The 23,408-nt window shown below is 42.0% G+C and overlaps 1 protein-coding gene across 5 annotated transcripts in view; it reads right to left on the bottom strand.

Moving 5' to 3' along the window:
* Nucleotides 1-23,408, bottom strand: part of kdm6ba (lysine (K)-specific demethylase 6B, a) — a 105,149-nt gene that overhangs the window by 9,551 nt on the left and 72,190 nt on the right. For 4 of the 5 annotated variants that reach the window (XM_036596687.1, XM_036596686.1, XM_036596688.1 and 1 more), the window contains 9 exons: nucleotides 14,560-14,632; nucleotides 5,025-5,125; nucleotides 2,768-2,860; nucleotides 2,469-2,592; nucleotides 2,121-2,216; nucleotides 1,813-2,029; nucleotides 1,234-1,485; nucleotides 732-902; nucleotides 36-566 (listed from right to left, as the gene is read on the bottom strand). In XM_036596687.1, coding sequence (XP_036452580.1) covers nucleotides 36-566; nucleotides 732-902; nucleotides 1,234-1,485; nucleotides 1,813-2,029; nucleotides 2,121-2,216; nucleotides 2,469-2,587 — 1,386 coding nt within the window. In that variant the 5' untranslated portion in view covers nucleotides 2,588-2,592; nucleotides 2,768-2,860; nucleotides 5,025-5,125; nucleotides 14,560-14,632. Of the gene's footprint in view, nucleotides 1-35; nucleotides 567-731; nucleotides 903-1,233; nucleotides 1,486-1,812; nucleotides 2,030-2,120; nucleotides 2,217-2,468; nucleotides 2,593-2,767; nucleotides 2,861-5,024; nucleotides 5,126-14,559; nucleotides 14,633-15,065; nucleotides 16,167-23,408 lie in introns of those variants that run through there. The other variant, XM_036596685.1, reaches the window with a different exon arrangement.

A 23,408-nucleotide genomic window follows, 5' to 3' on the forward strand; every position in this document is an offset into this window, starting at 1 on the left:
GTTGAGCTGTTCATTCTACTGAATCTGGCACTCACTGGGCTATGATGACCATGTTTGGTCTGGTTCTTCCAGGGCTTCTGAGAGTTACATTGAGGTGCTGTGGCCTGTGTCCTGCTGCTGGAAGAGGAGCTGGTGGTGTGGACCAGCCCTGGATGGGGCTGGAAGTTGGGGTGGCTGTAAGGCACGGTGGCATGGTGTGCTGGTGTGGGGGCAGGGCAATCCCTGTTGGACTGGGTTAGTGAAGGTCGTAGAGGGGGTGCTTGGCTGCCAGTGGAGCTCACCCCAGAATCATGCGCTCTGTGGGAGGGAATGCCCTGTTGCTCCCCCTGAGTCTGAGCTGAAGGTTTGTTGTTGGGGTAGGGGTATGTTCGGCCATTGAGGTGGGCACTGTTAGAAGAGGACCCCATAGACTGTGGTGACAGAGAAGGCTTGTGGCGCTGGGTTGGAGGACCTCGGCCTTGTCCATAACCCCCAGGGGCGGAAATGGGAGGTGGAGAGATAGGTGAGAGTTTGGAGGATGGGGAGTGTTTGTAACTGAAGTCATCCATTCCTGGTTTGCGCAAGTCCTGTGAATGAACAGTGAGGTGAGTAAGTCAGACATAAATGTGAATTAAAATTGTGGTGTCAAACAAAAATATACACAGATCTATACACAACTTAAATGTTAGTGTGTTAAGGATGGAGGATCCCTATTACTGAATGTTATTACTAACGAGATCATTTTTACTGACCTGAAACTCTGTGGATTCCACCTTCCGTTCAGCTGGGCCCCAGGATGCATTTCCCTTTTGCAAAGGGTTCCAGAATCCCTGTTTCGGTGGGGGACAGTGGGACTGAGGCTGCTGCAGCGAGGACAAGGAAGCTCCAATTGGTCCAGAGAACTGATAGGCACCAGTCATATGCTGCAAACAAAAATGGTGCTTGATCAAAAGGAATGTTACATTTCTGAAAGAATTAGCAGAAAAATAGTCATCCTCATTAGAAGCATGGTTGAAATCATTTTCATAACAAAGCTAGCAGTTGTACTAAAGCTAAAAATAGTACATGAAATAGAAATCTGTGTACAAGCTCGATAGTATTGATTTAAAGGGCTTAATGTCACAGTAGTAAAGTAGACCTGGTAGGGAAATGTGACAGGACTAAATTTACACATACAGTGACAGCTACCAGCATAACCTAATCTGTTTTTTGGAAAACTAATCTTCTTTAATCTTCTAATGTGTCAGTCCTTACCTGATCAGATTCTGAGCTCCTCTTCCTCTTGCTCGGGCTAGGGCAATCCTCACTAGGCCTGTTCAGAGGATGGGGGGTGTGCTGAATGACAGACTGCTCTCCCAATGGAGGCGCCGACCGCTTTAACTGGCTAGCATGAGAGTAAGGGTCCCTAGGTGGTGGTGGTTGCTGCTGCTGCTGGGACTGTGCCCACATATCATTACAAAGAGGAGGCATTTGCCTGGAGCCATGATGTGCAGGAAGGGGACCATACTGAGAGAGAGAAAAACATTGAAACAACATTTATTTAGTTACCATGTTACAAAGTTGGAGTAACATAAAAGCATTATAAAATATGGCCTAATATAAATCTTCATTCTATGAACTTTAAGCTTTTTAGAACATTTGTTCTGAACTTACGAAGTGGATGTGAAAAGCTTGTAAACAAAAAGTATATTACTATAGACATATTATGGTGGAAGTAAGCTCCCTATGACATTTAATCTATGGAATACTGCTGTACATTGTTCAAGAGTCTCAGCTTAGGTTTGTATTTAATTATAGGGAAATGTAATCACACTGAATGTGTGTCTTGTTCACCTTCAATAGTTGGTTGGCTCGGGCGGTGAGGTGTGCAAGTGGTCCAGTGTTGTATCCGTTGTGTAAACGGAAATGGTCATCACTGGGCAACTGATCATAATGCTGACCAATGGACTCCCATGGCCTGGGTGTGGCTGGTGGTGCCCGCGGGTCCCGATGTAATCCTGGCAACAAGGCCTGAGACGGTTCCAGCTTATCCCCTCCACGTGCCAGTGGACTAATTACAGAGACACGTACATACAAAGAAGTAAGAACCGACTTGCGCTGTAAATTATCCATTGTGACAATGTCTGTGCTCATACACTTACCCACTGTTGAAGAATTTACTTGGATGGTTCAGCCCTGCCATGTGACTGGGTGGGATGTTTGGGAGGAACTGGGTTTGACTGACACCAGGTGAGCACCTGTCAGGAGAAAAAATAAGAATTAGGGAATACTGGATGAAGTTCAGCCTAATCCCTATCTGTTGCATGTGTAGAATTTGACCACTAGTTTCCATTTATAAGTGTGCTGAATCAGTGTTTTTCTGTTCTAAGTGTTGAGAAACGTCAAAATTACTGTCTGTGTTAATCAACTGTATGCTACATAGATTAGACAGAAAAATGGGAGAGAATTCCTTTCAAGGGACATTGGGGAATAGGGGCTGGTGTACCTACCTGGGGGGAGGAGGCCAAGCACGGCCGCTCACGGGAGCCCATGTTCCACGGTTGATTCCGTCTAGATGGAAAGGGTCCCGTGTGCTGCGCGCGCCAAACTGCTCTGCTGTGTGATGCATCCAGCCTGTGAAAAGCACACAGTAATTACTTATGTTTTACTATAAAAGAAAATACTAGCAACCAGAGTGCTGCTGAGGGTAAAATCACTGTAAGCATGCTGGAAATAACTTCTTTTGCCATTGACACAAAATGGTCTCGAGACATGTATTGACCTGTATGCTGATTCTGCAATTACTCACCACACTAGCTGTGTGCGTGAAGCCCTCCACTGCAGCAGAGAGAGGGCCACACACAGACACTGAGGAGAACTTGTCTACCGCTGCTCCTGAGAACTGCAGAGGCAAAGAAAGGTTTCAATGGATTTCCTTTAGAGAGCACATAACACTCAAACAGCATCCACAGAAACACTTTACAGATGTTTTATGATCATCTAAAATACAAATGATCTGACACACTGCTGATTTAAACAAAAAAAAAAACTTCTACTTATTATATTTAAACATTATTCTTGCAGCCACCACTTTCTGGTGCACATTCATTAATTTGGACCAAAGCCCTTTAATCACAGAATGAGACTAGGTCTTAAATGGCTGATCACTATATAGTTATGAGCTCTGGAGCCATTTCACTGTTTCTAATGACCATGTTGTAATGCCCTGTATGGAAAATTTCAGAGGGTGGCACAACAAAGAAGTAGGAGGAGCTCTGACAAGCTGCAGCAAGTTCATGTTAGATGGCAAGGCTGAATAGTCAATAAAGCAAATAATGACTATGTTTTCTTTTTAATCATTCATTCAAACTCTGTGTGTTTACCAAATGACTTGTCTGTGTAACGGCTGCGAATGTAATACTTGAGCGGAGAGCTAAACAAAGAAGGTCTCAGCTGTGTTAATACTACAGGCAGCCTGTAGGGGGCAGTGAGTGCAGCATATGTGGGACTGTGCGAGTGGAGCACAGATGGGCTAGTGGGAGTTCACCTATAGGATGAGTGCACTGAGGTCATTATAACCCTTCCTGGGGCCTCCTGGCAGAGAGAGAGAGAAACAGAGGGGGAGGGAAGGAGAGGCAGAGAGGGCTTCTGGAGCCAAGCCAGCGGTGTAGTGTGTGCTGTGTTTGTGTGAGCGAGCGTGTGTGGGTAAGCTTATGCCCTTCTGTTGAGCTTTTGAGTGTGCACTGTGCTTCTGGTCCTGTGTGTGTTTGTGTGTATAACAAGAAAGACACCAAGGCTAATCTCATTAGGCCAGGCGTGTTGAGGAGAAAGACAGTGAGTGGGTGAGAGAGAGAGAGAAAGAGAGATGGGACAGGGAGGGAGGAGGGGCAAGGAACAACAGAAGGGCTGAACAGGATGGAGCAGTAGATTAAGAAAAGGAAAAAAAGTGGGCCTAAAATTACAGCATTCTTCAGGGAGCCAGACCAAGTGACAGGACCGGCTGTGTTCATATCAAATACCCACACACACCTGCCCACGTAGCCGAAACACACACACACACACACACACACAAGCATACAGGCCGGATGGAAGCATGCATACACACACACACACACACACACATGGAATAAATTAGACTGTTCAGCATACACACATAGGCACTTCTTGACGTAGTGATATTATATTTTTGCTATCGCCCTTACGCTTCATGTAAGTTTCTCTTACACATGAATCAAGACATTAAATGGGTGCCAAAGCTGACCTGTGCCATATGAACCAGAAAATCTGTTAAGGCATGTTTGTAAGGCAGCTCAGCTCATTAGGCACTAAGTAATGACATACTTAGCACAGCTACTTGCCTTGTACAAAGAAGGAGGGTTAACCAAATTTAAATACTAAGTCGGGGGTGGACAACATGACAGTATTTAGTGTTAGCGTGTCATTTTGCTTCATAATGCTTCATAGACCTGCTGAATTGGATTCAGTGTAGTGCAGTGTGTAAAACATAAATGTACTGGGGCTTTTTTGTATGTCCCAACTTATCAAACCTTAATAAAATAATTATTGTGAAACATACGGTGTACTGCGAAAATGTCAGTTGGTTGATAGAAATAACATGGGTGAGTCTGAAAATGAGCAATCATTGCTCATAATCTTAGGTTTGTTCTCAACTCATAGTGAACGAGAACAAACTCTGCAAATAAGACCCTGTTATTCAACACTGTGCTAGCTGTGACAGACATGCTGCACTATTCAAAGATAGCTGTGACACACGGGCAAACAGCAAGTGTGTGGATGAGACATCATTGCTCACCAGTGCCAGTCAGACAGCGTGTGTGCGTGTGTGGCGAATATTTTGAGCCCACAGTGTCCGCACTGCTTCTCATTCTCTCCAGCTCTGTGTGCCATGCTATTATAAGCCCTGTGATATTTCAGGAGCTTTGGATTTAGATTCCATGAGGACTGAAATAATCGTGATGCTGCTGTTCATTGTTTCTCACACTATTTCACACTATTTACACACACACACACACACACACACACACACACACACACACGAGTTTCACCTTTCAATTGAACATCTAGCGTCTGCTCCTGGTAATGACCACGACTGTTGGCTTTAGTTCTGGCAGCCAATCATTTTGTTGAAGTAGGCAGGCCTTGATCACTGAAAAAAGAGAAGAGGAGATCATTTGAGTTACTATTTCTACCCCGAATTCTACATTCTTCAACCCAAACAACAGTTCAGCATGTGCAAGGCTAGAGCTGTAGTTCTCAGCGTGGAATTCTCATGTGCCTGTGAGAAAAGGAAGATGCTTCAACCAGCCCTGACCTACATATCTACAGACTGTAAGTACCAGATAACAGCCTTAAGCCACTTGTTGTTTAAGATATTCTACTTAGGAACATTTCAGAAGTTTATATGTGCTGCACCAGCAAACCACATAATCTTCTTAAATAGTAGGAGCCCAGCAAAAATTATGGGGATCTGTGAGCGCACAACATGCAACCCCAAATAGAGCTCCACAGAGGATGAGCTGCTAGTGTTTGTGTCAGTTGCAATAAACACAGAAGCCCATCTAACCTCAGTGCAGACCAACCATTTGGTGATGCCAGCTGTAGCAAGCTAATTGCAACTCCTGGTTAGATGCAGTATATTACGAACAGCAAAGATGCACAGTGATATTGGAATCTCAATGGTATCACCACATAACTGCTTAAAAAGCTATAGGCTTTTAAATTTCACAGCCATTTCCACTTGATGCTTGAAGTATTTATTACTCTACAGAAAAGCAGATCCCTTGCAAAATGTAACCCTATATAAATAAATGTTATATTTCTCCTTAATGCTAATCCAGTTTAAATTAGACATTTTATAAATGTCTATGTATTGGCATCCTAATATAATGTGTGCTGTCATGTTCATGTGGATTTGAAGTGCCTAGGCCTGTTTCACTTCAGGCTTTATAGATGCTGTCTCCAGCAGTTTGGAGGACTATCTTTTTTTCCCCCTCATTTATTTTTTTCTTTCTTTTTCTGACCAGAAATCGTTCTGCTTTTACAGACTTCATAAAGGAAGTCATTTTTTTTCCTTTTCCCTCCTGTGGTATCTGCCCTTGCTGCTTTAAGCGTTAAAATGTTAAAGTGGATTCAACCACAAGGCAAAGTTTTAAGGCTGCCAACTCATTCTTCAGTTTCACAACAGAACCTTTAACCAAAAAGCCTAACCTGGTATAATTCTTATTGACAGATAAGATAATTTTAAACATCTGCACCCTATGATTCAGTTATTAATCATGAGGCTTATTATCCAGAAACATCAACGAATATATATATATTATGAAACTAAGTTATGTGCACTACTCGCTGCAGTTCTAAATGCCTAGAGGACTAACACAATGGTGAGAGGGATTTTGGGAGACGGCTGGATAAACAGCATGTCCGCCCCATGCTCTCATAGGAAGGGCTCGGTGTGTAAAGCCAACTATCACACGAGAAAAGTGTGTGACAGGAAAAACTGAGGGGTGGAGCAGCAGGAGGGGTCACAAACTATCATTCTGGGGATCCAGTATGTTTCCATGTGTGTGCACTCGTAGATGTGAGTTCAAGTGTTTTTGAATTAAGGGCAAGACAGAGGTGACAATGTGCTCGTACAAGCAAGTGGGTTTTTCTACTGTTCACTCTGCTGCGTGTGCATGTATGTCTTTCTGGGTTAAGTGAAACAGAGACAGATATGTGCTCAAGATAGCCAGAGGAAGTGAGTGACTGCAGTCACATTTAGTCAGAGTGTATTAATAGAATACACACAGCTTACTCACCACTGAAACAAGTCCACCGTCTGCGTACATATAGTCTAGCCAACTTCTATACCTCAGACTGAGTAACAACAACAACAACAACAACAACAACAACAACAACAACAACTCAAAAAGTGTTGTGCTGCTATGCAATAACGTCAAGGCTACCATGAAACGTCCAACCACTTAAAAAGTATATATATGTTTTGAAGCGTGTATCCATAATGCCAGTCTCCTTTTCACACAAAGCCTATAAAATTATATCATCTGGAACAGCATGTATCTTCAGTTTATAACAGTGTGTCAAACAGCAGAATACTGGTACATATATTGTCATTCTCTATGTTATCATAATTCATCCATATGCCTGTGTTTACTGGAAACGATTAAAACAGACAACACTGTCTGTCAGCCGCCATTTTTCACATCGTGTGCATGTGCCTGTCTGGGGAGTATGTCGGGGAACCCCTATGATTCAGATGGAGACTTCAGGGCTTACCCCACACATTGGACTCCGCCCCCGTTGCGCTTTCATGCTGCTTACGGTCAGGTGATCGGGGGCGACCACTTAGAATGACAGCGTCGGGAATTTCTAAAAGTGTTTCGTCATCGTACTCAACACTGCTGTGTTGTTGTGATAGCAAAAACAGGATGTGAAGTAAATAGGTTGGGTTTTTCATGGCTATGCTGAATCGGGGAATCTGTAACCAAAAATTTCGCCAGAACTGAGAGTGAAAATGACCCACGTGGGTGGTATTAGCAGTAGAAAGTTTGAGAGCTATGTTCTATTGTGGTTGGTTGTGTGGTTATTGGTTTTGGTGAATGACAACATAAACGCTACTGCCGCCTGGACTATGGATTGAGGAAGCAGCTCATTCATCCAGTATCTGAAGTGTCCAGACTCTGTCCTGTCAGATTATGTCGCACCATACTTTTAATTAATAATATAATTAGTTAATAGTTATAATAGTAATAACCACTAACCAATGCTTATAAACAAGCAGGTACATATACATACATTGCTATACTGAAATTCCACCCTATTTAAATCGTCTTTTATAACTTTGTAATTATTCTATGTTTATTATGACATCATAATAGTAAATCCCCTGTTCGCCCCCACATCGCCCCTGAGGGTAAAAAAAATCCCCACGACAGCAGACGTCAAGTCGCTCTTCCAGTCAGCAGCTTTGTCCTTACAGCTACCAGCTCAGCACCTAAAAACACTGAACCAAATCAGTGCCAAGCCACAGGGGGGTCAACCATGCATGACAAATGAAAAGAGTCCCCAGGAAACGGCTGACGCTGACTGAAGCCAAATCAGGCGTCAGAAAACATAACTGTGGTCAGAAGCTTCAACATCACCTTTATGAAGGATCAAAGAGAAATTTTAACCTCAAGAATTACCAATCAACTTGTGGACAGATACAAAGAAAAGAAGACGACAACACATACGACAGCACAATAGCTTACAGGATGCCAGAGCAGAGAAATGAGATAAGAGAGAGAAACATAAAAAAGGAGAGAGGGAGAGAGAGAACAAGCAATGTTCTTATGTAGAGGAGGCTGACGGAAGGGCCTGTGGGTGAACGTCCGCATTTGGACATTATGTAACTAACTTCAGATAGAGATCGTGCACACACACATAAACACACACGGAAATAACGTCACAGCGGAGCTGGTATGTTCCCTGCCCTCACTGTGTGTATGTGTGTGTGCCTGCCACACTCTGCTAGTGATGCAAGGTGGATCATCATCATGATGCCATCGCTGCCTTCCCAACCCACACACCCACATGCTCCCACACACACTGAGTGTACATCCTGAACACACAGAAGGGAGTTCAACTCAGGACACACACACACAGTAAAGCAGGCCTACTGTTGTTGGTCATTTGGAAACAGTGCCAAAATAATACATTCCTAATAGGTTTTTAATTATTTTATATACAGTACTGTGCAGAAGTCAGAGACCACCCTTTATCTGTTTCACTTTCAGCCAAATCGACCACTAAATACAATCAATAAATAAATAAAAAAATAAAATAACCAAAAGATTACATAGAAGTTTCAACAACTGCGTAATATCTAATTACCTTTATTACAGGTTCTGTTCAGGAGACATGCTTTCAGTTTTTCAAAACAACGCGTGGGGATATTGTTCCACACCTCCAAACTTCAGTCTTAGAAGTTGGTTGCATTTTCTGTTTCTCATGATCTACGTCATCCCAAACACATTCAATGATGTTGAGGTCTGGGCTCTGGGGTGGTCAGCCTATTGTTCTGGGAACACCAGCAGCTTCTTTGTTTGATTTACAAACTTTCTTCTTTTTTGTTTTCTTAGTAACAACTTCCTGACAGCTACACATCCTTTCAGACTCAGTGTTGAGCTGTCTTCTCACAGTGGAAGGACTGATGAAAACATCTGTCCACATCTGAAGCAAGAGCGAAGACTCATTTTCTCGTATTTCTGAAAGTCGAAAGCTTTAAGTACTGTTCATCTGATGGTGACAGTTTGGTGGCCTAGCAGGTCCCATTTTCCTGTCTCATTTAATATTTTTTTATGATTCTCCTTTGACTTTCCCATCCTTATGCAAATAGAATGTCATGTTATATTTAATCTTATATCCAATGAATAATCTGTACTTAACTGCCATGTTAACTGGAAATTAAATAAATAAAGGGTGATCTCTGACTTCTACACAGTACTATACATGTGAATGAGTGAACTCTGTTTATGTTATCAGCAGCAGTGAAAATATAGCTGACCTCAGTTTCTGAGTAGGAAAATTCTGGCCTGTGACACATGAAGCTTTTATTTAGAGAAACCAGACGCTTTTCTCAGTAGCCCAGTGCTGTTAATAGTAAATGACCCATGTTTGGGGCTGTCATTGTGGTAAACACTGTGGCAGGTATGTGAGCAGGCGAGATCAGTCATACTGTTACCTAAAATGAGGCAACAGTAAAGATTTATACACGTGCAATGAATCATAAAGACAGTATTACTTCACATAAGAAGCTTTTCAGCATAATAGAGATTCAGATGAAGGAAAAAAGAAGTGTTTTTTTCAAATGTTCACACAGTACTGCTGACATCCTGAAACCCGTAGGCCTGAGTTAATGTGAAGTGAAAGAGAGTTCCCTGCTGCTGTGCTGTTTTTTTTTTTTAACGTTAACTGCTTTACCACATGGGAAAAAAAAGAATGAGGATGTGTGCGTGTGTGTGTTAATGAATGAGAGAGAAAGACAGTGAGAGCAAACATTAAAAAAAAGCAGAACAAAGAGCCGGGCTGTGATGAGACAGGAAGTTGTCGTCAGAGCAACAGGAAGTGGGCCTCCCAAAAGGGGAGGAGGTCTGAAGGGGCAGGGGGAACAGAGTAACATCCTGTGGAACGCAAATTGTCTGAGTGAGAGCTGTATGAGTGATTTTTCCCTCAAAGCTTTTAGCTGGAATCTGTATAAACCTCAAGAAAGTCTGGATAGAGACAAAAAGACCAACTACCTCAGATACTAGTGGTATCACTATTAGGTCAAACTACCTCAGATACTAGTGGTATCACTATTAGGTCAAACTACCTCAGATACTAGAGGTATCACTATTAGGTCAAAATCTTGTAACTCCATTTTTTTTGCCTTTTTATATTGCATTATATGTATTTCATGTCTGAACCAATAGAAATGATCCAAAAGTAGTACTTCTTTTATATAAAAAACTGATTTGTGACAGTGATGATGTCCGCCATGACATTATAAGATAGAAGACAGGGTCTAGTAAACATCCCTTCAGTCAGTCACTTTACACAGTGATTATACTAAGAATGAAAGAGACAAAACAACTTTCAAAGAAGCAAAACCGTCAAGCTCAGCGGAGCTGCTTTGCTGGAATCAGACAGAGAGAGCACATATGAGAGTGTGTCTGTGACTGTGTAGAACAGTGACTCAATGTGTGAACGTCTCGCACACATTCAAGTGTTGTGCGTGACCATCTGTGCGTGAAAACAGGCTGCAAGTTTCGCAGTAAGTTCGAGTCTAGAACTTTCAGAGAAACATGAGTTATGTTTCTTATGTTTTTCCATTTAGCGGAACAAGGTGATCAATCGCTCGCACTTGTTTTTGTAAACTATTACCCTAAAACCATCTTCCTACCTCTTCATTCCTGGAACAAAGTGATACTGAACATCAATGAGTGTACGTGTATGTGTGTGTGTGTGTGTGTGTGTGTGTGTGTGTACACGCTTATGCTCAGCCCCCCAAAATCCCCCTCCTACATCTGTGCCCCTTATTTCCCAGAAAGCGAAGCATGATGCACAAACAGGCTGATACATGGACTAGTTACCAAAAAAGAACACAAACAACAAAACCGATGAGAGCCGGGCTTCAGACTCTGTCCCCAAGGCAACGGTTGCCATGGCAGCCAGCAGAAGCAACTGCTGTTTGATGCTCAGAAAAAAAGTTGGAGAGTGATTCAGCCAATCAGGACAGTCAGAGCCATCGCCACAGCAACATGACCGGCGCTGGAATCCCAAATATTCAATCTGCTTCAATCGAAAGAAGGCCAGATAAACGAACTGCTGACCATATATAGACAAAGTCGAGCAGTGAAAATGAATTCATAGAGCGATACAGACATACAGAAAGAGAGAGAGAGCGAGAGAGGGAGGTTTGACAGAGCGTGTTTGTGTGAGTTTGTGTGATGTTAGAAAACAATCCCTCCTCAGTGATGTCTCCTCCACGATATTACGCAAATGGCCAGATTTACGCACGATTCTCTTCTGGCCCAAAGAACATTCTACTCCTTTACTGATTCACAGAAACATGACTGTATTTGTTTTTTGTTGCTCTCTCTCACTCTCTCCAGTCTCTCCTGCTCTAGTTTCACTACCACTCCCCTCACTTTTTTTTTTTGCACACTTGGCTGGACTCCTACCAAATGTGAGGTAATACAAGCCGGTAAGGTGACAAAGGAAAATATCAGGCAGTTTGAAAGTAACGTTTCTCTTTGGCGTGTATGAGTCATGAGAACGTGTGTCCTTATAACACCCTGTCTACTTTTTTGTTTGTGACTATGTCTCTAGCTATAGTAACATCAGTAACAGACCAAAGTTTTACCACAAATGGTAAAAATATCTTTTTTTTTAATTATTAGAAGGGCAATCCTAACACACATTCCACAAACTCAACACATTCTAGAAGAATTCCACATGACTGTGTTTCATTCCTCTCACCTCAGTCTCCAACTTCTGACCCGAGGCAGTACAAACAACTGAGACTGACCTGATCATCATAGCCCTAATCAAGCTGGATTAGTTTTACCACAGGAGGTCCTGTAATGTAATTCGTAAGGGATTTAACTGGCTGATTCATGCGGGATCAAGTATCTGTGTAGTTTCCCCAAATTACCCCAGATAGCCTGGATCGAAACTTCATAGTCTGAACATTCACATCAGTGGTAAGATTAAAAGTCCAATAAATAAACAAGATTTATCATGTCAGTTAGACTAGCATTAGGCTAATAAAGGAGGCTTACCAAATGGCACCCAAGACAGAAATCTCATTACCTTGTGAAAGGTACTTTCAAGATATTCATTTTTCTTCTTATCAGGCCACCACCAAAAGGTGTTCTAGATTACAGTAGTCCTGTTTCGAACTTGAGGATAAATAAACTGTTGAGCTCCATGTTGGCAGTTATCTTTACTTCCCAGTCACCAAATAAGTGCTGTTGTCTATGGGATTTATTATTACAATACCTTGAGGTTGTTTCCAACAGGTATTATAAAAAAAACTGCAGATTTGTACTGGATTCAATTTATGTATCTCATTGGCAATCACTCAAATTACAGGCTATCCCTATGTAATACTAATCCATCTTGACTAAGGCTCATGACGGCATTCATGAGCTCAATAACATTTATCACACCAGCTCAACTCTCTCTCACACTCTTATACTCTTTCTCACACACAGTTCAAAGCAGCTGAATAACACTTTCATCCTCCCTTTCAATGAAAAAAAATCAGAGGTATTATTGTGAAATGAATAAGCAAACCAGCAAGCCCACTGACCTAAATTACTCATCACCTCTCTAAGACACGAACATGCACACGACAGAATCAATCCTACACCCCCCCTTCCCACTACACCTGGTCAATCAGTCAGTCAGACACCTCCACAACACATGTTTTACACAAACACCACCTCCACACAACCCTCCCACTGGCGATCCATCATCAGCATCACCCTCATGCAAATCTCCTCTATTTACTTACATTATTACTGTATTATTACCAATAAGCTGTACAGGCCCTTTGTTTCGGTCCTTTCTTTAACTCAGTAACATCCATATCTGAAACTGTATATTTCCTTTGGTCCATGTTTTCTGGGCTTTTCAATCATACAACAGGGTGAAAAAATGAGTTTTTATCACTTCAATTATGGTGAATTGTCTTTTGGTCATATGGGACTACTGTATTTTTACTACTGTTATTTATTCTCTCAAATAGGAAACCCAAATCTGACTGTGAATAAAAGCAATAAAATGACGTAATCAAAAAAGATCAAATGGGTACTATTAAGACATTCACCCAGGGTATGATATACACAATTCCATCACGTTAAACCTATCAGGACAAGTTCTGTGGCCTTTTTCATCATCATACTGAATGTAGTTGATGGACATGAGTGGGTTAATAAGCACTTCATTCATGTGCATTTTACTCAGGGAGGGAGATTCAAACACTATCAGGAGGAGCGAAAAAACGCCAGCTCAGCACTATCTTGCGTGTCTCCCTGCAGCTGCTCCTCACGCTCCCAACTTTACAGCCCTGCACTCGTCACCACTTCAAAGCGAAGCAAACACAGCCCTTCGTCTTAAGGCTAATCGCTTTGATTGATCGGAAGTCCCTGTTGAAAGGGGGGGGTACCTACCCCCCGCTGAAAATGCCCCAGTATTAGCTTCCACTGCAGTGTTTATGGCGACCTATAAAAAGAACCAAACCCACATGAAAAAGGGCGACCCAGCCTGAGGTGTGGACTCATCAACGCGTAAAAGTCTGGAGTGTTTACGGATCCTCATATTTCTTCGTGGACCTGCAGTGATTTCCCCGGTATGGTCCCTGATTCTACATACTGGAAGCTTCTGAGAAAAAGTAGCCTACACATACACACGCTCACACTAGGGTGAAAAACCCCCTGTTCCTGGCCGGGAGGCAGCAGAGTAGGATGATGCAAATGTTGTCCTTTCAGACATCCTTGCGCTTTTGTGTGCGTAAAAGGCTGGCTTGGCGACCCATTCACTCCATGCGCCTGCGTCCAACCCACCCCCGCTCTTAGCCCTGCCTACTACTAAACACAAAGGCACAGGATCGCTTTACACAATCGCTCTCTCTGTGTCCGGCCCTGCCCCCCTTACAGCCCTCTATCAACCCCCCTGCACCCTCCCTAAGGCACGTGGGACGGGCCAGCCTGCCCCAGTCTTACTATTCAACACATTTAACCCTATCCTCAAAGTTAAAATACTGTACTGTCAGGCGTTCGTTTTACTCGTATCACTATAACCCAGAAAGCGCACAAATGGTGCTGTTACCAGTTACCAGGGGTGGTTTTCATCATTCGGACGCTGAAGGGTTAATCGCATGAGCTGATCTTCCGGCTCTCGTACGGCGACCGTTCAACTGCTGCCTACAACACATTCATTCAACCACCAGCCTACAACGCACACACATAACTTGCTAGGGAAGCTGGAAAGTAGCCACTAAACAGTCTTTCAGCAATGAAGTCCAGTTTCAAGAGAAGAGAAGAAAAGACTCACCTCTGCTGTTACACTCGTCCTCATACAAGTAAAGCTCGTCCTTCTTCGGCCCCACAAAGCTCCTCGACTCGATCTGTTGAAGAACAACGAAGAGCTCTTTAGTCTCCACGCAAAAAAGAAGTGATTTCACATTTCCAAGAGTGTAGGCACAATTTCTCGACTAAGTTGCCGAATGACTCACGAGGACAAGTGACGGCTGGGAAATGACTGAATTATGAATGATGAAATAAAACCATTGAGAGGCGAGCCGCTTGGGTTACCAGCGCCCTCTCTCACTACCAGCTACACCAAACCGAGCTGTAGCAGCGGCAGCCAACTCTTCTCTCAGATACGGACACCAAAAAAGTAGCGACTAAAACATCCAACACCGTCCCTGAGAGAACGACAGGAGGTCCAACGCTAACGTTAGCCATTCCTGCTCGTATCCTCAAGTTTAGCCGCTCACTCAGAGCTCCGGAGCTACACCGAGTAGCCTGCTGTAGTAATCCGTCGAAGGGGCTTCTCACCTCGGCTAGCCTTCAGTAGTTTTTCCGCTCGGGTGACGGAGGGCGTGGAAAAGTGGACTTTTCTTTGTAATGTTGACGTCTGCTTGCTCTCTCGCTACCGACTACGCTTCTAGCTTCTCGCTCACAGAGCCGGAGGATCGGGTTGCGTTTTTAAAGGGGAAACAGCGCTAAGCTCTTAACACAACGACACAGACACGCACACACACTCCTGGGTCCGCCCTCCTTGACGTCAGAGACGGAATTCCCAGCTACTGCCGCTCACCGGAGCCATAAGGCACGCCCCTTCTCCCGTTTGTCCGTGTGCGTGTGGGGGTGTGTGTGTTTTAAGGTGGACTCGTGAGCTTCCCACTGCAGTTCCGTCCCTCAGCTATTTATAACTGAGCTGGACACGATCATCACGCCTCATCACAGCGAGCAGAAGGACTGCCAGTACCCAGAGCTTTATCTCTATCTCTGCTCTTAACGCTGGGACGAAAAGTCTGCCGTGTTTGGACCGGCACAATACTGCATGTGCTTTAATAGACAAGATAAATGAAACAGCCCTGAATAGCTCGCCCCATACTGGTGCTGAAAAAAACAAAGGCATAACAGGGGACAATCGATGGGCAGTCGATATATGAGAGCCGATTTAGGTCACATTATAAACTAGCACTGAAAACTTCATGCTCTCTCTTTATGTCTGTTTCATTCTCTCTCAGACAGCCTCATATAGTAGTCACAATATTCATTTATTCAGTTCAATATGATGTCTATATATTGACAAAAATATTATATCACCATCACTATGAAGACATTTTTGCGATAAGCAATATGCATCACGATATTCAGTTTTTCTAAGATTTAATAAGTTGGAACTGACAAAACAGAACCTTTTGTGCACATATAACGATATAATAATATAATAGTAATAAATCTTCAACTACAATGATGATGAACTGCATTAAATCCAATTAAACAGGCTTAATTATGCATACTTTGTAAAGAAACATGTAGCTAGTCAGTGTTCTGTAAGTACTGACGATATCCATGATATGCTCAGAAAAGCATATTGTGACCTAACTCATCATGTTATGGATGAAATATCGCCATACTGCCCACCCCTAACCTACATTCAGTAGTTTGCAATGCTATCAAAATAAGGTGTGTTGTAATGAATGGGCTTATGTTAATATGCTAATGTTTCCATTTTTAATTTATTAGAGCATCAGACAATATAAAAGTACAATATTTAATGGCACAACGGAATTTAGCCTGTTCTGTTTAGACAGTTTTTTTAGCAGTACAGAAAAAAGCTGTGCTTTAGTGTCTAGGTCTTTTGTTCTAGCCACAAACTAATATGTTAGCTAGGCCCATCATGATCATGAAATTTTAACTGACAATTAATTGCCATAAAAATAATTGTGATTAACAGTTCAACTCTCTTTTTTTTGAAGTGCAAGCCTAAAGTGGACAAATTGGCTGATTTGCTATTTAACTTCCTTTCAGTTGATACTTAGTAGCTCAAACAAACACTGCTCATCTCTGCCCTGTAAACCTGTTATAGCACCAGTCAGAAGTTAGAACTTTTATTTGTAAGATCCCCAATGTTTGTAAATAAATGTTTTCTGGTTTCTTTTACTTGTATCTGCCTCAGCCCAGCAGATGTAAACTCATTCAATTCACATTATTTATTCCAATGTAAACAGATGACTGTGAAAGATAGCACCTGTAGTAGTCAGCTCAAAAAATTGAGTTCAAGGGTTAATGTAATAATTGTAACAGGCCTAATGTTAGCCACAAGCTAACACGCTAGCCACATTGTGAAATGTTACAATATGTTGTATTGTTACACCCTTTTATTCGTGTGACTGTGTCAAGTGCAACGCTGCCAAAGCATATTAAAGTTTTACTAGTTTAGTAGAAGTAGTAACAATGAGAGTTTATCACTTTCACTCTTTGTCTCAACATCTGTGAAAGGTGGACAGAAAAGAATACAGCCAATAAAATGAAGAATGAGGATGACACATTATGGTAGTGACAGATGATCAACAAATACAACACAACTACTGCTAAAGAACAGAAAAGAGAATGTTTAAGTAAAGTTTTTTATTACTGTAGTTTATTTAAATAGTGCTGTTATTCTCCACAAGCAGTTAGTCTGATGAAAGTCTGAAGAGATTTCTGATGTGTTTTAAACAGGACAGGCTTTGCTTTGCTTTGTTGGCATTTGGAGTGCTGTCGTGCCCCAGTAATGACAAACAGACGCTGCGGTGTGTGTGTGTGAGATCAGCAGTGTCCCACGCTGCACGTTACTGAACGTTATATTTAGGTCCGTTACATCAGTGACTACGAGACATAACAGACTGGCTGAACCACGGGAGTGTGACACGAGAACTGGGCTTCTTGGACAGAGACGGAAGGACACCACACACACACACACACACACACACACACACACACACACACAAGACACACGAGGAAGTGAGCGGCGCTGAGCATGACACCCAACATGGATAACAGCAGATGTATCAACACTTCATAGTCCGCCACTTCCCCTTTAGCAGAGGACAAGAACAAATAAACCTGTACATGAGATAATATCCTACTGCCCCTACTGCACACTCAGCACAGCCAGAGACATTAGAACCATCCTACTTTTACCTTTACCTAGTGTGTGCGTGTGTGGTGTCCTTCCGTCTCTGTCCAAGATACTAAGGTACTTGTATATAATACAAGTGTGTGTGTGTAATACATATGGGACATATATATAATTCCAGGTTCTAACACTGTATAAAACAAGCATGTGTGTTTGTATGGGTGTGTGTAAGGCGTGGGGGGGTTATTGTGAGCAGGAAAGCGGAAGATCATTGATGTGGCTGGGAAATACCACACACGTTAGCCCACCCCTTCACACACACCCTCTCTTTCTGGTCACCCCCACACACATCTGCATTGGTGTCCCACATACAGTACACATACTGATTCACTGTAATGTGAGTGTGGGTTTATTCTTAAATGTTTTACAATCTGTGACTACAGTTGACAGCAGTGTGTGTGTTAATTCTTCAGGCTAACACTCCCAGAGGATTGAACTGTATTATAATCAGAGGCCTAATGAGTACATAGAGAGAGAGAGAGAGAGGGAGAGAGAGGGAGAGAGAGAGGGAGGGAGAGAGACAGAATGCAAGCTATGCTTTTCTGAGACATGTTCTCACACTCCCAAACACCAGCTAAAAATACCAATTCCCAATGGACACACACACACACACACACACACACACACAGCTCATGTGTGTATAAAAATGAAGACTCTAGCCCTTTAGAAAGAATAAAAAGAATCAACTAAATATAATGTGATGAACTTAAGCACTGATAGCAGGACACTGAGTATTGACTTGTGCTGAGGGGATGTGTCACTGGTACACCAAGTACTTAACACTCAGCCTCCACTTTGTGGGACACCATGAGTCAGCAGTGGGGTACACTAATAGAGCCCTGTTCCACATGCGCACACGCACACGCACACACACACACACACACACACACACACGCATACGTCTGTCAGATTTGGTTGTGTGGTTTTCGTAGGTATGAGAATAGAGAGTAGACTCAGGATTTAGTCTTCTACACAAGGCCAGTGAGTATTAGTCAGTATTACACACATACACAGCATATCCGTCCTTGAAGGACTCTAAGTACACGGGCAAAATGTCCTTCAAGGGCAGTCAAAATCACCTGATTGTGTGTGAGAGATTTACACAAGTTATTACACAAGTCATAATGCACCTTGACATACATTAGGCCTCGACTTTCACCCTTTCTGTCCCTCTCTCTCTCACTCTCTCTTGTCTGTCTCCTCCCTCCTGCCCTCCCACTCTGTCCCTACTCATTCCTCCCTTTCTTCTTTTGTTCTTATCCAAGTGTTTCAAGCTAAACCACAGAGCGAGCCACCAACGTTAGAAGTCTAATATTGAAAGAGCCTGTGTTACAATGTTAAATCCAGAGAACACAGAAAGGTACGGAAAAAAGATATACTCAATATACCAATACAAAGATATAACTTACTATATCCATACAAAGATATATATATATATACCTGTACAAAGATATAACCAATATACCCATAAAAACATTTCTAACATACCCAATATGCGTATTACAATATGTACTGTGAAAGCATTGTGATATTTTCTGCCATATTTCATACCCCTACTGTTAAATGCCATAACATGGAAAGAAATCAGTATTTTTAAAATAAATTGCAGTGCATTCCACTTATAATTTGGAGTAAAAACATACTGGAATATATTTTGCAATATATTTACATAGCTTACACAGTTAATATCCCTATCTTAATTAGCATAATTTCAGGTCCCTACACATCACATGCAACACACACACACACACACACACACACACACACATGTACAACAGTTCTTACTACACACATACAAAACTTCTAATTATACACACATAGTAACAGTAATATATCAGTGTATCACAGACAGCTGAGGCAGATTTATTAATTTGCTGATTGCAGTGAAGTGGAATACTGGTTAGGGCTCTTGACCTTTGATCTTTTGAACTATAGGTCAGACACCCCCTGGAGACACAGCTGGTCCAACTTTAAAAACACCCTACACAGTATGATCACTAAAGCACGAAAGGTAGCAATTCTGGCATTACCGTCTTCAGAAACAGTGAACATTTTCTTCATTCCTCAGTCTGAAATGTTATGGACAGTGGTGCCATAAAACACAAAGAGCAAGTTAACCATCGGCTGAGAAACAGAGAACGAGGAGAGCGGGAGAGAAACAGAGGGAAGAAAAAGTGTTTTGACACGTCCAAGGATGAAAAGGGCACCATATTTCTCCAGCCCAAACAACATAACTTCCCTCGCACTGCATGCGCATTACTTATTGAACACTCTACAGGGACCAAGGCAAATATCAAAACACCATATGGGGAAAAACTACAGCCCAGAACATTACTACGCCAAAATTAGAACACGAATCAGCCATACTGGCCTGCTTATGAGGGTGTGAGGGTAAATTCCATTTTCCATACAGCAAATCCAGAAAATGAGCTGAAATCCAAACACACTTCATATTTACCTGTGCATTTCTGCTAAGCATGCTCCAAATCACAAACTGAAATTAGTTCACAAATTTAATTAACTTCTGTAATCCCGTGCTGTTTACACAGCCTGTAGAGCAAAAGATCATATCATGTTTACTGAGAATAACTAATCTAATTTTTATAAATAATCTAAACCAAACTGGCATTTAGAGTTCTTACCGCATATCACACATATCATACACCAAGTGTAGACATTATCACAGTATCAGGGCCTAAATCTCACTTTTAGCTGTGGAGCAACTGGGCCTGAAATGTCAAGGTGAACTTGAGGGCACCCACTGAAGATCAAAAGGTCAAAAGGCACTGCACAGTCAACGCGGGTTAGAAAAGAGAAGGAAGGCCAACAGCTGTCTTTGCCATGAAAAGGTTAAAGAGACAGAGAGATAGAGAGGGGGAGCATTTATCTTTGATATCTTTTAGCAGAAGCTGAGACACTGAATCACGTGGTGACCGTAGAGTGAATTTGGATTCACAGTGAGGCACTAAGCGTGTGAGAAAGCTTAATGTGAATGAGCTACTGTTTATGAGAAAGAGGAAGAGAGAAAGACATACAGAGAATGAAAGTGAGGGACATGTCTGCAGAGGTAGGTTGTAAGAAAGCAGAGAGAGAGAGAAAAGAGAAAAAGTAAGAGAAAGGATAGAGAGAACACAGTGAGAGAGAAAGAGAGAGAGAGAGAGAGGGAGAAAGAAGAGTAAAAGTAAAAAGAGAAGGAGAGAGACAGAGAAAGGAAAGAGCAAAGGAAACAGAAAGAGAGGGGGAAAGAATGGAAAGGAGAGAAAGAGAGGGAGAGAGAAAGAAGAGAAAGAAAGAGAGGAAAAAGAAAGAGAGATGGACTAACTGTGTGAATGTATTCTTATGACTGGGCAGCATGTGAACGTCTGTATTGTGGTGAGGCAGCACAGCTCTTCACTTATTGTCTACACACCAGCTGGGACACGCATTCACACAACACACACACACACACACACACACACAAACAGACACACATGCATGTGCACACAGTTTGTGTCTGTTGTGTCTGTCCTCCACTGATCTGACACCTTAGTTTTCATACAGTGTAAGAAAGGAACAATCCTGATGGACAACAAAGACCAGCACCCACCCACACACACACCACAGCCCCGCAACCTATTAAACACACCTTCTTTACTCAGAACACATACATTCACCTACTTACACAGTCATATACAAAATGCACACACACACCTACACTGAGAACAGCACTGTTCAGTTTCAAATATGTACATCATTTCAACATGAATAAAACATATTACATCAACACACCCACTGCCAAAAGTAAACAAAACACAATTGTGCTGATGCATTATATTTTATTCATGTGGAAATCAAGTACACATTTGAATCAAGGAAGTTCAACACAGCATTTTTTCCAGTGTATCGGAGCACAAAAAGGTTAGAGGAAAAGAAAACGAGGTTTAGCACAAAGGCCCACTGAACAGACTTCTCAAAGCTGGCATACAGCTGTCTCCAACGCCTGCATTTAATCTCCTGTACATGCAAAAGGCCTGTTTAACCCACACAGTGACCTGCTGAACGCACCTTGCTAGACCAACATTACCCTGCCCATAAAATCTAATGTTCAGCACTTCTCACCTATTGCACTCAATGAGCAAATACTGCATAATACAACTGTACATATTTTGACAGATTAGCATTATTGCAGGAGTGAAAGGACGGAAGATGAGTGATGAATACAGTCTTACTACATCTCACACCCACACACTCTGTGTCTTGCTAACTAAACAAGCCTGTTCTTCCAGCCTACTGACCTCCAGTACACTAGGCCAAACCCTCTAACCACTTACATACGCACACATAAAACTTACCTTACAGAGACACACATACCCAGACTATTGAACCATACTGAATAAACAAACCGATTCTCTATTATTGACCTTCTAAGTGCTCATCCATATGGCAGCTATAGCCAAAGGCCAGAGGCATAATACATAATAATGCTGTGAAGTACATGGCTGAGTGGTCTAAGGCACTGAATTTAGTAACGGATGGTTTAATGTAGTGGTTAGCGCTGCTATACCATCTACTGGTGGGGACCCTCAGGGCCTTCTCAAGGGCTAATGATTTCTGTAAAGTGAAAAATACACACCTGTAGCTTTTAGTTTGATCATTATGCTTGTTGTATTTAATCTCTGCAGTTCTTGTAATACTCTTATTTCATTGTTAAGTGTTGTAGCTTGCCCACAGTCAGTCGTTAGAAATGGAAAGCCCCAGCAGCTACTGCTACACAATAAAATATACAACAATATGTCTGTTCAAATTTGCGAAATGTATGTCCTAGCTCTAATAGTCATGGTTCACCACTGCCATACACCATACAGGGTTAAGGCTCTCTGTAATGTGAGTAAATTGTAATTAGCTCTGTAATTAACTATGTTACATACTACATATTAGAAATCTAGCTTTAGCCTTTAAACAAAACATCTCATTTGTTCTGCATTGGCAGTGCTTTGTGACCAAAAGGGCTGCAAATCAGTTATAACCTTCACTAGAGGTATTTGCTTTAGCTTTAACAGGGACACAGTACACAATAATCGGCATCATTTTTTAATGATATAAATGTGCCAAATTCAGCTAAATGGGTATTTCTTCTGCTGCGTGAGTTGATGTTTAAAAATATAAACTATTATTCATATATGGACAAAATAAAATGCATTAAAGTTACACTGTATGGTTTGGTGTTCTAAAAGAAAAAGGCAATATGGCTGCAATGAAAGTTTGATTTTACTGCACATCAAATAATATGCTGACAGAATGTCATACAGGTAATTAGCGTCAATTTACTACTGGAAGTTCAATAAACGTAATTTTAAGGCAAGATATCACCTTACTTACCTAATCATGATGTGTCATCATGCATGCTGCCTCATGGCCATAATGTGTCGCAGTGTTGTACAATATTGCTTCCGTTCATTGCTGCATGCGCACACATGCACACAGATGGCGAATATATCCTGAATGTGTACACCTTGCGTGAAAAGAGACTCATATTTGAGCTGCTCAGGCGGTTAGTCAGTGGGTGACTCAGAGGAACTCTTCATGTTGGGACAATGATCTACACACTCTATACTATACACACAGCCTCACTGAATAAATAATGCATTGAATTTACTTGCAATGTGTACAGGTATATCAGCATCACTACGTTGTCTTTGTTTACTTATTATGGCAACAATAACTGTGTT

The sequence above is a fragment of the Colossoma macropomum genome, unplaced genomic scaffold, assembly GCF_904425465.1.
Source record: "Colossoma macropomum unplaced genomic scaffold, Colossoma_macropomum, whole genome shotgun sequence".
Taxonomy (NCBI): Eukaryota; Metazoa; Chordata; class Actinopteri; order Characiformes; family Serrasalmidae; genus Colossoma; species Colossoma macropomum.